General features: G+C 39.5%; 1 protein-coding gene and 1 long non-coding RNA gene across 2 annotated transcripts in view; one reads left to right on the top strand and one right to left on the bottom strand.

Moving 5' to 3' along the window:
- Window positions 1-15,853, top strand: part of ext1c (exostoses (multiple) 1c) — a 246,286-nt gene that overhangs the window by 212,367 nt on the left and 18,066 nt on the right. The window contains exons 4-5 of the mRNA XM_061983143.2: window positions 3,217-3,324; window positions 14,571-14,690. Coding sequence (XP_061839127.1) covers window positions 3,217-3,324; window positions 14,571-14,690 — 228 coding nt within the window. The remainder of the gene's footprint in view (window positions 1-3,216; window positions 3,325-14,570; window positions 14,691-15,853) is intronic.
- LOC133621190 (uncharacterized) lies at window positions 8,592-9,730 on the bottom strand. The gene is made up of 3 exons (XR_009817614.1): window positions 9,634-9,730; window positions 8,943-9,344; window positions 8,592-8,782 (listed from the first exon to the last, which is right to left on the bottom strand). It is a non-coding gene; the product is annotated as an uncharacterized lncRNA (long non-coding RNA).

The following is a 15,853-nucleotide window of genomic DNA, read 5'->3' as shown; positions in this document are numbered from 1 at the left end:
TTCGGCGGTAACTAGTAATCTAACGCGTCATTTTTTATTTTCAGTAACTCAGTTACCGTTACTACATGATGCGTTACTGCGTTATTTTACGTTACTTTTTATGTACTATAAAGTGTGTTTTATCGGAGCGCTGCTCTGTCATCGTTCTGATTCTTCTTGTGTCAAGCCGGAGAAGAGAGAGAGACATGCGCTCTGTGTGAGTGTGCGTGTGAGTGTGGAGAGGGGGGGGCGTGTCTGATCATGGCGGAGCCAGAAGTCGAGTTTGCTAACATATATGGAGATATTTTCACTACTTTTCTTTTGTCGAGCACAAAGAAAAGAACATTTTAGTTAAATGTAAATTGTGCTTTGGATCAAAGATCCCATCTACTGCCCAAAACAGCAATTCAAATCTGCTGAAACAAGCTACATAGCAACATGCTTCGACGAAGCTAGTAAAGAGAGACAGAGACTCCAATGACACTTTACCTCCACCACCACTTAAGAATTAACTCTGCCTCTGCTCATTCACCGCTGAAGGTACACACACTCTGTCAATCAATGTTCCCTCTAATTGTTCATGTGTGTGAGCAAACGCAAAAAGTCACTGAGCATTGAGTGGAGCCCATGTGAGAAACTTTAGACGTGCACACTGTGGCTACACCAGCAGCACACCTGTCCCAAACCTGACTAAATAACAAGTTCAATCTCCATCCATCCATCCATTTTCTACCGCTTGTCCCTTTCGGGGTCGCTGGAGCCTATCTCAGCTGCATTCGGGCGGAAGGCAGTGTACACCCTGGACAAGTCCCCACCTCATCACAGGGCCAACACAGATAGACAGACAACATTCTCTTATTATTATAATCAAATAACAGCAGTCATTTCCATTTCTAATATAAGTGTTTAGGCCCACTTACAATGACAATAACAACAAATATTGTTTTTCATGAACTGTGTACTTGTATTGTTTGTCTGGGTGGAGGTCCTGCTTTGGAAATAATTGGTACCCCTTTCAGACATTGCATTTAGTTCCCATTAAAACATTCACATGTTGCACAATGAGATGTAAGCAGGGGATCATGTGTACATTCCTGCAACTTCCTGTTTGTAAAAAATATATTTTTATTAGTATTTATTTAATATACTAACAGCATTTAATGATTAATATTTATAAATTAAGATTCCTAATAAATGACACTAGAATAAGCACACATTTGATTGGTAAATCATAGTGTAACGACCTGGAATTACACTTTATGTGTGGTGTTGGAGTTGTTCGACTTTTTGTGTGGCTGTAAACGAATCACTGGCTCAGTGCCATATGTGCAAGTGTTGGCGCACGTGAGAAAGAGCGAGCGGCTGCTGTTGATAAAACAAAGTTACTTTTGGTCTGGTTTGTACTGCAGAAAATGACCACTTTTGCTAGATATCATTTTTTTACTAATGTTTTGGTGATGTGTTTATGGCCGACAATAAAGAGTTTTGCTCAGTAAAGTGATGGATGGAATTCATGTCCTCAATGCGTCTCGACAGACGTTACAATATTTGAACAATGATGACGAAAACGGTTTTCTCTGTCGTGTCCGTGTCGTGTCGAAAATTGTTATGCGCTTATTTTTTTATTTGATTTTGTGCGTGGCATAGATTTGCCGTGCGCAGAGGACGCTTGAGCAGTGCACAATTGCACAGGCGCGCTCCTGAGAGGGAACGTTGCTGTCAATTCTCTTATATACTCTTTCATTCTAGACTTCTAGAGTGTTTGATTATCACATCACTCTAAATGTATAGACTATAAAGTTCACAAACATAAAGAGGGATGCTAGTGGGCCAGGCCAATTTTTCCTTATCTCTAAACTAAAACTGGGGAAATGTGGAGAGTCTTCTGGGCTTCAGACATGATTTTGTATCAGAATTACTTGAGGAAGAAAATGCCTGGTTAGGCTTTGTGTATGTAGTGTGTGCCTTTCTTGGTTTACATCTATGCTGTTATTATGCTGTTTGTTACTTATGTACATTATGTTGCAGCTATTTAAAATAGTTTTGTCAATTTGTTCTGGCTAGAAACAAATTGGTCTTTGTAACATATCTTTGTCTTTGTGTGTTGTATGTAGAGCACATTGCTTAGCAGAGTTCAGTGATGCAAATGCATGTCAAGTTGATCAACAGATTGTATTATTCTCCAGTGCAATAACAGTACTGAAATGAAGGCTAAAAGGGCATTAATGGGAGCTTTAAAAAAAAAAAAAAAAAGACAAAAAGTAGTAACTAAATAGTTACTTTTCACAGTAACGCATTACTTTTTGGTGTAAGTAACTGAGTTAGTAACTGAGTTACTTTTGAAATGAAGTAACTAGTAACTGTAACTAGTTACTGCTTTTCAGTAACTAACCCAACACTGCTTAGCACCATCTTGGAGGTATGCCAACTTGTTCCATGTTTGCATGCTAAAATTTGATGCTAGTATTTTAGCAATTTTTACACATTTCAACCCCAATAATCGTGCATTGTGTTACTTGGCACAATTTTGTAGGTAAGCTAACTTCATTTATGCTAGTATTTTAGCTAGTTGTGTCGATTTTCACCCTATTAATAATGAATTTTGTTACTTAGAACCATCTTGAAGGTATGCTAACTGGTTCCCTGTTAGCATGCTAACAGTTTTTGCCAGCATTTTAGCTAAATTTACAGGTTTTAACCCTAATAAACATGAATTGTGTTACTTGGCACTACATTGCAGGTATGCTAACTAACTAACTAACTAAAATTCTACGCTAGTATTTTAGCAAATGTATTTTATTTTTTTATGTTTTAACCGAAATAATCATGCAGTGTTGTTACTAGGCAGGATCTTGGCGGTATGATAATTGGTTCTATGTTCTATATTAACCTGCTATGCTAGTATTTTAGCAAAATGTGTATGATTAACCGTATCCACTTGGCATCCATTGCACCGGTCATCTAGGTGAGGGTCACCGCATCTGCGGTCCCATCCAAGGTTTCTCATTGATGGCTTTTGCAGCCCTTTGAGACATTTGTGATTAAGGGCTATATAAGTCAACTGTGAATGATTGATTGATGTTTAGTTAGGGGTTTAGTTATTTGGCACTATCTTAAAGGTATACTAGCTGGAGCTAGTTTGGTACATTTTAACCCTTATAATCACAAATTCCGTTACTTGGCTTTGACCGATTAGTTTGTCCCTCTATTATTATTCTGTTGTTCTTGTGTGTTTAGGCGGCGTGCGTACCCGTGCTTCTGAGCAACGGCTGGGAGCTGCCCTTTTCCGACGTCATCCAGTGGAACCAGGCCGTCATTGAAGGGGACGAGCGATTGCTGTTGCAGGTATGATACACCCGGACGGATAAAATCGCACCAATTGTGTTCGGTCCCATGGAAATAATTCATAATCAAAGTTTTGTCCAGACTAATGGGAACATAAACACTACGTTTGTGATTGGATTAGTTTACCAACATGTATTCGTCGCTTTTTGACATAACAATAGAAAATGCTGGGGGGAAAAACGTTAAAATAGAATATATAAATTAATCATATTTGATTGAGTGAAATAAGTACAAAAATCCAAAACCAGTGAAGTTGTCACGTTGTGTAAATGGTAAATAAAAACAATGATTTGCAAATCCTTTTCAACTTATATTCAATTAAATAGACTGCAAAGACAAGATACTTAACGTTCAAACTGGTAAAGATTGTTATTTTTTGCAAATATTAGCTCATTTGGAATTTGATGCCTGCAACATGTTTCAAAAAAGTTGGCACAAGTGGCAAAAAAAAGACTGATAAAGTTGAGGAATGCTCATCAAACACTTATTTGGAACATCCCACAGGTGAACAGGCTAATTGGGAACAAGTGGCTGTCATGTTTGGGTATAAAAGCAGCTTCCATGAAATGCTCAGTCATTCACAAACAAGGATGGGGCGAGGGTCACCACTTTGTGAACAAATGCGTGAGCAAATTGTCCAACAGTTTAAGAACAGCATTTCTCAACCAGCTATTGCAAGGAATTTAGGGATTTCACCATCTACGGTCCGTAATATCATCAAAAGGTTCAGAGAATCTGGAGAAATCACTGCACGTAAGGCCGAAAATACCTCAGGCGGTACTGTATCAAAAAGCGACATCAGTGTGTAAAGGATATCACCACATGGGCTCAGGAACACTTCAGAAAACCACTGTCAGTAACTACAGTTTGTCGTTACATCTGTAAGTGCAAGTTAAAACTCTACTATGCAAAGTACCAACAACACCCAGAAACGCCACTGGCTTCGCATCATGCAAAGTGGAAAAGTGTTCTGTGGTCTGACGAGACCCCATTTCACATTGTTTTTGGAAACTGTGGACGTCGTGTCCTCCGGCCAAAAGAGCAACAGAACCATCCGGACTGTTACAGGCGCAAAGTTCAAAAGCCAGCATCTGTGATGGTATGTTGGTGTATTAGTGCCCAAGGCATGGGTAACTTACACATCTGTGAAGGCACCATTAATGCTGAAAGGTACATAGAGGTATTGGAGCAACATATGTTGCCATCTAAGCAACGTTATCATGGACGCCCCTGCTTATTTCAGCAAGACAATGCCAACAGCGTGGCTTCATAGTAAAAGAGTGTGTACTAGACTAGCCTGCCTGTAGTCCAGACCTGTCTCCCATTGAAAATGTTTGGCGCATTATGAAGCCTAAAATACCACCGGACTGTTGAACAACTTAAGCTGTACATCAAGCAAGAATGGGAAAGAATTCCACCTGAAAAGCTTCAAAAATGTGTCTCCTCAGTTCCCAAACGTTTACTGAGTGTTGATAAAAGGAAAGGCCATGTAACACAGTGGTAAAAATGCCCCTGTGCCAAATTCTTGCCTTGTGTTGCTGCCATTAAATTCTAAGTTAATGATTATTTGCAAAAAAAATTAAAGTTTCTCAGTGTGAACATTAAATATTTTGTCTTTGCAGTCTATTCAATTGAATATAAGTTGAAAAGGATTTGCAAATCATTGTTTTCTGTTTTTATTTATGAATTACACAACGTGCCAACTTCACTGGTTTGGGGTTTTGTATTGGATCCCCAAGCATTTGTTTCAAAGGGTGTATGAAAACAAGAAAAAAAAAATAGTATAGGAAATAAGGTAAGTATAATTACTGTAATCCGTTCCAGACACCCAAAAATAACTTTTACAGAGAATAATTATAGTTTTACATGAAGTATGAGCAGCAAGAGAAGAGTTTGTGGTTGTGGTTACGGTTTAAGTTCATCTCAAACATGCAAACAATTCCAATATGATTCGTCACGTTTCCAGTTTCTCATTACAACATGTCTGAAAAGGAGTAGGAAGAAGCAGAGTTTATTATTATCCGACCACTTTTGTTTCATAATAATCTCACACATTCATTTGTACTCAGTCTGTAACACAACAGTTAATAAATAAATAAATGAATGTTTAAGTAAATACAAATTAATTACATAAATAAATAATAGATAGGATAATAGGATTATTTCATTTTCAACAAGGTTCAAAATTTTTATCAGGATTCTCTGTCTTTGGTCACCACACGGATGTCACATTCATACCTTGCGATAAGTTGTTTCAACTCATTCAGACCATTCAAGTTGTTTACCAATTTCCAAAAAATTCCTGCTTTTCCCGAAATTCCCACATTTTTGGGAAATTCCCATTGAAATCAATGGGGCATTCTTCAAAGTTCCACAACTGCCACATTTTTCATCTCATTCAAACCGTTCCAACTTCAAAATATTCAGCCTGTTTGAGAATTGTGTGCTCTCTTTCAACAATTCTAAAAAAATTCCAGGATTTCAGTTCAACTTCAAACATTGGAGCATTCACACGCAATTCCTTCAGGAATTGCTTCATCTAGTTGATATTGTTACACCGCCATCCTGCATTATAGATTATTAAAATTTGAAGTACCAGCTTTGGTATGACTAATACTGCCACTATAACTACTTGGTATTGTATCGATACCCAAATTTGTAGTATCACCCAAAACTAATGTAAATGATCCAAAACAACACAAGAATATGTTAATATTACTGTAACGACTGGGTCGCATCGTGATGCGGGTGTGGTTCTCCCTAGGATGCAGACGGCTTCGGACACAGCTTGCAGGTAGGAATATGATTTATTTAACATATAAATCATACGGTGAATAACAAAAAGACATGCACGTAGCACAAAAGGCAAAACAAAAGGGCTAGCGTGGGAGCTAGCAAACCAAAATAGTCTAGCGTGAGAACTAGTAGCTAAGAAACAGGAAATAATCGTCGTCATCAGTTGTGTAAGAACAAACTAGGAAGCCAGACCGAGTGAGGCCAGGGCAAAGACTAAATAGCCCTCTGATTAGCGCCCGGGCAACAGGTGCGCATCCCGGACACTAACCAGAGGCAGGTGTATACAATCTGCCGTCATGGCAACAGAAACAAACGAAACTCAAGGTGCTGAAAACACATGTGACTCAAACATAAACAAACTATGATCCGGGCAGCGGATCGTAACAATTACATTTTAACAGAAGAAAGTAACCAGATATTAACAGTAAGTAGAACAATAATGTTTTTTGACATCACATGGACAAAGATAAGACCTTCTGGAGGAAAGTTCTGTGGTCAGATGCAACAAAAAAATTTAGCTGTTTGGCCACAATACCCAGCAATATGTTTGGAGGAGAAAAGGTGAGGCCTTTAATCCCAGGAACACTATCCCTACCGTCAAGCATGGTGGTGGTAGTATTATGCTCTGAGCCTGTTTTGCTGTCAATGGAACTGGTGCTTTACAGAAAGTAAATGGGACAATAAAAAAGGAGGATTACCGCCAAATTTTCAAGACAACCTAAAATCATCAGCCCGTAGGTTGGGTCTTGGGCGCAGTTGGGTGTTCCAACAGGACAATGACCCCAAACACACGTCAAAAGTGGTAAAAGAATGGCTAAATCAGGCTAGAATTAAGGTTTTAGAATGGCCTTCCCAAAGTCCTGACTTAAACATGTGGACAATGCTGAAGAAACAAGTCCATGTCAGAAAACCAACAAATTTAGCTGAACTGCACCAATTTTGTCAAGAGGAGTGGTCAAAAATCCAAGCAGAAGCTTGTGGATGGCTACCAAAAGCACCTTATTGCAGTGAAACTTGCCAAGGGACATGTAAGCAAATATTAACATTGCTGTATGTATACTTTTGACCCAGCACATTTGCTCACATTTTCAGTAGACCCATAATAAATTCAAAAAATAACCAAACTTCATGAATGTTTTTTGTGACCAACAAGTATGTGCTCCAATCACTCCATCACAAAAAAATTTAAGTTGTAGAAATTATTGGAAACTCAAGACAGCCATGACATGATGTTTTTAACAAACTTTTGACCACGACTGTATATAACCCAATTCAAAGAAAAACCTAAATACCAATAGGGTTGATATATAATTGATATACATTTGGCAGACAATAGTTTTTAATTGTATCGTTATATCGTGATAATGCAGGTTGATGACACATTCCAGCTGTGTCCTGCTAATTTGACTGCAACAAGCGAAGGACCACGTCCCTCAAACGCACTGTCGCGTCCTCCTTAGCGGCTAACGTCCTTCCAGAGTCGAAGCCACTTCTAAACCAGCATAATCCTTGCCTCCATTGTGGCAAATGAAGTACAAAACCAAGCTTAAGAGTATGGTTTTCATGCCGCTTACGTGCAGTGATTTCTCCAGATTTTCTGAAACTTTTGATGATATTACGGACCGTCAATGGTGAAATCCATAAAATTCCTTGCAATAGCTCGTTAAGAAATGTTGTTGTTAAACTGTTTGACACGGATTTGTTCACAAAGTGGTGACCCTCGCCCCGTCCTTGTTTGTGAATGACTGAGCGTTTGTGGGCGGTGTAGCTCGGTTGGTAGAGCGGCCGTGCCAGCAACTTGAGGGTTCCAGGTTTGATCCCTGCTTCTGCCAACCTACTCACTGCTGTTGTGTCCTTGGGCAAGACACTTTACCCACCTGCTCCCAGTGCCACCCACACTGGTTTAAAAATATAACTTAGATATTGGGTTTCACTATGTAAAGCGCTTTGAGTCACTAGAGAAAAGTGCTATATAAATATAATTCACTTCACTTTACTTCATGGAAGCTGCTTTTATACCCAATCATGGCACCCACCTGTTCCCAATTAGCCTGTTCACCTGTGGGATGTTCCAAATAAGTGTTTGACAAGCATCCCTCAACTTTTTTGCCATTAGTGCCAGCTTTTTTGAAACATTATTGCAGGCATCAAATTCCAAATGAGCTAATATTTGCAAAAAATTACGTTTACCAGTTTGAACGTTAAGTATCTTGTCTTTGCAGTCTAGTCAATTGAATATAAGTTGAAAAGGATTTGCAAATCATTGTATTCTGTTTTTGTTTACCATTTACACAACGTGCCAACTTCACTGGTTTTGGGTTCTGTAGAACTATAATGTTTTTAAGCAAACGCGGCACATTCATTTTCAAAAATGCATCACGTTTGCTTTTTTTCCCCAACCACATCACTGATTATTACTCGCTGCAGACTTCATGAGAGCCAACAAACATAATAAAACATCACTTACCGTACGAGGTCTGCTGTCATTAGGATGCCGACTTCTAGGATGTTCATAGATTCCCTTTTAGATGAAGAATCACTCATAATCCTTGCAAAGAAAAGAGGGTAGAACCAATCTTTTTGTGTCTAAATTGGCTGTCAAAGTGTACCAACTTGTCGGAATATGTCATCATCCTTCTTCTATCCAGGTGAGAGGCATGATCTACAAGAAAGTTTTACAAGACAGGGAGCGGCTGATCAGACGATCATGTCAACATTGGCACAAAAGCTCATAAATAATTTGTCTGCGTTAGCACTTATAGTAACAATATCACAAATACTTGGTTAATATTCAAGTCACGAAATGTAAATGGAGTACTTACTGTTGACGCTTTTCGGATGTTTTTTTATTGGGTTTTATTGGTCGGAAAAGAGGACCTCCATTGGCTTCGCTGTAAGCAGACTTTTATTTACGAGTTAGAATTCATTAAAAAAAAATACATCCGTCGTCTTGTCTTTTATGATGATTGATGATTACCAAAAAAAGTGCAGTTCCCCTTTAAGGCCATATCAGGGTCACTATAGCTGCTGGTAGAAGTAGTTAAATGTAGTCGCGTGATTCAAACCTGATTCTGAAGTGAATATTTGGCACGGGGCAGGGGTTGGTACGTGTGTCTCACAACACGAAGGTCCTGGGTTCGATCCTGGGCTCGGGATCTTTCTGTGTGGAGTTTGCATGTTCTCCCCGGGTACTCCGGCTTCCTCCCACCTCCAAAGACATGCACCTGGGGATAGGTTGATTGGCAACACTAAATTGACCCTAATGTGAGTGTGAATGTTGTCTGTTTTTTGGAAAACAACGCAATATGTTACCATATTTAAACAGTTCTATTGTTATTTATATGCCAAATAATACATCATTATTGCAGAAGGATATATATTTTTAGCCGTATCGCCCATCCCTGCATTTTGTTTTGTCATTTATTTACATGCTATAATGACTTGCATCAGTAGAACGTCTCTGAGGTGGATTGTATGTAATCACTAGCAAGCAGTGCTTAAAGCCGGCCTTACCTTTATCAAATGGTGTCGCTGCATGTCGGGCCGCCGTGATTAACTGCAGGGGTCTTAATCCAGCTTGGGCTCAAAAGCACCGGCTTGCACAGCCCCTACCTCATGTCACACACACACACACAAACAAACACAGCTGGCACCATCTCAACATGCAGCTTTATAGCGCAAATGTTGTCTCCTCTGGATTGGACCGCTTCCACATTGTGGAGAAGGAAACCGAGCTGGAGATATATACACACAAACCTGCCTGTGCTGATGAGGGGGAGACACGTTTAATCGGGGGCCCATTACGTTGAACGGCCTGACCTCATCAGTGGCGCTGCGCATCCTTCTGTAACGCACAAGGAAGGGACAGGTTCACTGTGACCCCAGGTTAGGGAGCTTGACACTTGTTAGTAAGAGGCTAAGTGAGGTGTGCTGGAAGGGAAAACGCCTGAAAATGCAAAGTGAGGAAGAATGCGAGAGATAAAGAAGAACTTTTCTCATTTTAAAAAAAGAGCTAAAGGACAAAACCCAAAACCAGTGAAGTTGGCACGTTTGTGGACGTCATGTCCATCAGATGAAAACTATTTGAAATGTGGACTCGTCAGACCACAGCACACTTTTCCACTTTGCATCAGTCCATCTTAGCCGAGCTCGGGCCCAACGAAGCCGGCTGTGTTTCTGGGTGTTGTTGATAAATGGCCTCTGCTTTGCATAGTAGAGTTTTAACTTGCGCTTACAGATGTAGCGACAAATTGTAGTTACTGACAGTGGTTTTCTGAAGTGTTCCTGAGCCCATGTGGTGATATCCTTTACACACTGTTGTGGGATTTTGATGCAGTACCGCCTGAGGGATCCAAGGTCACGGCCTTGCCGCTTACGTGCAGTGATTTTTCCAGATTCTCTGAACCTTTTGATGATATTACGGACCGTAGATGGTGAAATCCCTAAATTCCTTGCAATAGCTCGTTGAGAAATGTTGTTCTTAAACTGTTCGACAATTTGCTCACGCATTTGTTTACAAAGTGGTGACCCTCGCCCCATCCTTGTTAGTGAAAGACTGAGCATTTCATGGAAGCTGCTTTTATACCCAACCATGGCACGCACCTGTTCCCAATTAGCCTGTTCACCTGTGGGATGTTCCAAATAAGTGTTTGATGAGCATTCCTCAACATTCTCAGTCTTTTTTGCCACTTGTGCTGGATTTTTTGAAACATGTTGCAGGCATCAAATTCCAAATGAGCTAATATTTGCAAAAAATAACAAAGTTTACCAGTTCGAACGTTGAGTGTCTTGTCTTTGCAGTCTATTCAATTGAATATAAGTTGAAAAGGATTAACAAATCATTGTATTCTGTTTTTATTTACCATTTACACAACGTGCCAACTTCACTGGTTTTGGGTTTTGTACATGAATATAAACGTCTAATAGCCTTGGTACACAATTTTCATAGGCAACCGTTTTTGATTATTTTAGTTTTTACAGATCGAGACGAGATGACAAGCAGATATTTAAGTATTTATTTTTGATAACCAAAATAAATGCTTGGAACATCAAGTGTGGAACATATGCAATTGCATGTGCAACATTTTTAGGACAAATACATATGGCCAGAAAGTGTTTATTTTAATTCTAGCCTTTCACAAGCCACATAAATGATGTGAAAGACCACGTTAAAATGATGTGGGAGTCCACGATAAAATTATATGGCGGAACATATAAACTGATGTGGCGGTCCACATTAAATGATTTGACCCCCGGGCCTTGAGTTTGACCATTGTACGCTTATTCGAGTACAATGGTTGGCTCTGGCTACTCTACCCACCTCTGGAAGCAACTCTACCATTTTGCAGTCATGTTGTTGCTATGATAGGTTATAAAAAGTCAACAAAAACAAGCAAAGATTGCTATCTTCTTCTCACTCCCTTTCAGGCAAAACTGGATCATCATGCTTACAAACTGTACATTAACTTTTGCATTATATTAATTCATATTATTATGTGTTGTCTACCTTCTACTTTTTTTGTGTCATTGCCTGAAATAAAAAAATAAAATAAAAAAGATTAAAAAAATAAAAGCTAATGCATTTAATTGATGGGCTCACAGCCAGAAGAGGGCTGGTTATAATGCTAAGACTTTGGAAAGTTAGCGCCCTCTTGGCAGTCACGTAAATGTTGCAAACAGCCACTTTGTACTGTAAGTAAAGGATGTGCGAAAATTGTGAAATACATCTTTTTACTTTTCTTGATTTTTTGATTTTTTTTTTTACTACCCCGAAAGGGACAAGCGGTAGAAAATGGATGGATGAATAACCAGGGAAAAATCCCATTGAAAGTTACACATAAAATTACATTCACATTACACATTAAAATGACAGGACGGACCTCAAGTAAAACAGCTACAGATAACGGAGGCTCCTTCAAATGCTCTCAGTTTAGATTTAAAAGCATTTAAGGAAAAAAATCCAGTCAGCTTCCGGTCTCTGTGTAACATGTTCCAAGCACAAGGAACTGCATAGACAAAAGCTTTTTTCCACCAGTTCAGTACACGCAAAAGGGACAGAGAGCAACAGCTGATCGTTTGATCTCAGTGCATAAGAGTTCTTACTTCTCTGTGTAATTAAGGCACAAATGTAATCGGGCAATAGTCCCAGAAGAGCCTTGGAAATAAAAGTGTACCAATGACACTAGTGGACAGAGAAGGCCATCCCACACGAGAGTACAAGTCACAGTGGTGTGTCATGGCTCTACCTCAAAGAAGCATGGTAAACACAGTCCACCATCTGAAGACCGGACTGAGTAGCATTCATCTAAAAAAGATCACCATAATCTAGCACAGATAAAAATGTGGCAGAGACAAGGCGCTTTTTTTTTACCCCAAAAGAAGAACATCTCTTATTACGGAAGAAAACCCCAATTTATGGTTTAAAAGTGAGAGAGTCATCAATTAAAACACAGAGGTTTAAATATATATATATATATATTCTTGCACCACTTCTATGACATTCCCTTCAAGAGTGGACACTACTGGGGGAGTTTGAAGCACCTTCATAAGTTTGGAAAACAGCATACGTTTTGTCTTGTCAGCATTGAGAACCAGTTTTAAGTCAATAAGTGAATTCTGCATAGCGACAAAAGCTTTCTATAGGGAATTAACAGCCTGTTCAACAGATGATCCAGAGCAATAAATAATTGTATCGTCATCATAAAGATGCATATTAGCATCAGAGAAATGTTGTTTGAGATCATTGATGTGTAAGATGAATAAGAGGGGCCCCAAAAGAGATCCCTGAGGCTCCCCTTTATGAACAGTGACAAATTCCGAACAAAGGCCCTCGTATTTAATACTATAGGTCCTCTTTTCTAAATAATTTGAAAGCCAAGCAACCGTATGTTCTGGCACTCTAATGAGAAACAGCCTGTGTTTTTAAAATAGCGTTGGTCTACTGTGTCAAACGCTTTGGAGAGCTCAAGAAAAAGTGAGGCACAGTACTGTTTTTTATCAAGCGCTACAATGATGTCATTTACCACCTAGGCAAGGGATCGGCAACCCAAAATCAATGAAAGAGCCATATTGGACCAAAAATACAAAAAACTAATCTGTCTGGAGCCACAAAAAAATAAAAGCCGTATATAAGTCTTATAATGAAGGCAACACATGATCTAAGTGTCTATACTAGCTATAATAGCCTACTATCAAAATGACTATGTGTCGCAGGCTGAAGCAAATCTTCGTTGACAGAAATGTTGAAATGTAATATTTATTCTACACATTTGTACAACATTAGAAAACATTAGTAAATCAGAGGCTACTCAGAAGGTGAGATAACTCCTGTAAATGACTGGCTTTTAATGACCAAAGGTATAGATGTGTGTGTCCAAGTTAAGGCTGTCTTCTTCTAATGGATTTATTACAATATTTGGCAAGCTAGGTAATGTTTGCTGTGGTCTGGAACAACATGGCACACACACAACTATCTGAAATGCAGCCAATATTACATACAGATAATGTGTCATGAGACATGCAAAACTAAATGATATACAAAGAGGATAAAAGTAAAGGATATTAAATGAGCTCAAATATGTCATGAGACATGCAAAACTAAATGATATACAAAGAGGATAAAAGTAAAGGATATTAAATGAGCTCAAATATACCTACAAATGAGGCATAATGATGCAATATGTACATACAGCTAGCCTAAATAGCATGTTGGCATAGCACTGACCAAATATGCCTGATTAGCACTCCAACAAGTCAATAACATCAACAAAGCGCACCTTTGTGCATTCACGCACAGTATAAAACATTTGGTGGACAAAATGAGACAAAGGAGGAGTGGAAGATTTTACATGTAAACAAAAGAACCGCCAAAATGAGTAGGACAAAGACGATGTTCACCAAATACTCTCACAAGTGAATCATACACACAAACATATTAAACAGTGGGCTTTCTAACAATTGGGAAGGTTTGTGTCATGTTTGTCCTCAAACAAAAAAACATACCAAAACAAAAAAAAAACAAAAAAAAAAATTCCTCCATCTTTTTCCATTTTCAATCCTTTTTTAAAAATGCTCCAGGGAGCCACTAGGGCGGCACTAAAGAGCCGTGAATTGCTGACTGTCGAATTTTTGATAGGACCCAACTTTGATATTGGCCTATAATTAGAAATAACTGCTGTCACATTGAAGTGTAAAAAGAAAGGTTCATTCAAGTCCATTTAAAAGCACTGTTTATACTTTCAACAACCAGTCAGCGCACATTTGAACAAGCTACATATAAAACCAGACTCAAGTAATATTAGGTTTAAGAGCGAAATGCAGCCAGAAATAGAATATATAGCCTTGGTTTGACTGTACCTAAACTCAAAGTTTAGGTGATCACAAATAAGGGTATTGTTCAAGATGTCTAGCCATTCATCAAATGATTGTTGCTCCTTTTTTTTTGTCTTTAGGTGCCATCTACAGTAAGAGCCGTCAGAAATGAGCGTGTCTTGGCTCTCAGACAAAGGACCCAGATGTTGTGGGACGCATATTTCTCCTCTGTGGACAAGATAGTCCTCACCACACTAGAGGTCAGTAAGATCTACTTCTGGATGCTGATAAAAGGGGGAAAAGGAGGGGTTGTAGTTTTACCCATCAGTTCAGCTTCGACTGTATTTGCAAGGGTCTTTTTATGTATCAGAATCAGAAATACTTTAATAATCCCCAAGGGGAATATAAGATTTTCAGAACAATCCCATTCAAGAGCAGACAAACATTACAGGGAGACAGAACAGGATCGCTGACGGGTCCGGCACCCCTTACTAAAAAGGTGAGAAACAGGTAAACGCTGGGAGTGGGGGTGAGAAAAAAAAAAATTCAGTCTAAGACTGGGCCCCTGGAGAGGGGGTCCAGACTGAGGCCGAGGGGGCGGGAGGAAACCTCATAGCCATAGCGCACATAAACATGTGTGTAAGAGGGAAACATCAAAGAACAAATTAAAGACATGAAATGAGCAGAGCTGATGCAACCAGCCACTTCTACACACAGCCACAAAAGTAAAACAACAACAACAAAAAAACATATACACTGTGGTGGCCTCTGCGATGTTCCAAGCCATCGTCTGCTGGGGTGGGGGGGAGCATGGCCAGTGACAGGAGCAGACCCAACAAAGCAACCAAGAGAGCAGACTCCACCCTCGGCCCCCCACCAACTCTCGGCCAGTGTACAGTTCGCATGGATGAACGAGGATGCGTCTACGGAGAACTATGGGCGAGTGCGTAACACCATATTCTGGGCCTCCATGCGCAAGACTCCTGATAGCCCCCTATGCCACCCTGAATCCAACGTTGTCGCCCCATGCACACACACATGCACTAAAAAACTAATTATTGCATGGTTTTGGTTGAAACCAGTTTTTTAAAACACAGGAAGAATCCTTAATTAGGTTTTTGACTTTTAAAGATGGGGTTAGCATGTCGGCAACCCGCGGCTCTAGAGCTGCATGCGGCTCTTTAGCGCCGCCCTAGTGGCTCTCTGGAGTTTTTTCAAAAATGTATGAAAAATGGAAAAAGATGAGGGAGAAAAAATGTTTTTTGTTGTTTTAATATGGTTTCTGTAGGAGGACAAACATGACACAAACCTCCCCAATTGTTATAAAGCACAATGTTTATATTAACCATGCTTCACTGATTCGAGTATTTGGTGAGCGCTGTCTTGTCCTACTAATTTTGGCGGTCCTTGAACTCACCGTAAT

This window comes from Nerophis lumbriciformis, linkage group LG21, assembly GCF_033978685.3.
Source record: "Nerophis lumbriciformis linkage group LG21, RoL_Nlum_v2.1, whole genome shotgun sequence".
Taxonomy (NCBI): Eukaryota; Metazoa; Chordata; class Actinopteri; order Syngnathiformes; family Syngnathidae; genus Nerophis; species Nerophis lumbriciformis.
The sequence above is the reverse complement of the archived record's forward strand: the minus strand, read 5'-3'. Positions and strand labels throughout refer to the sequence as shown.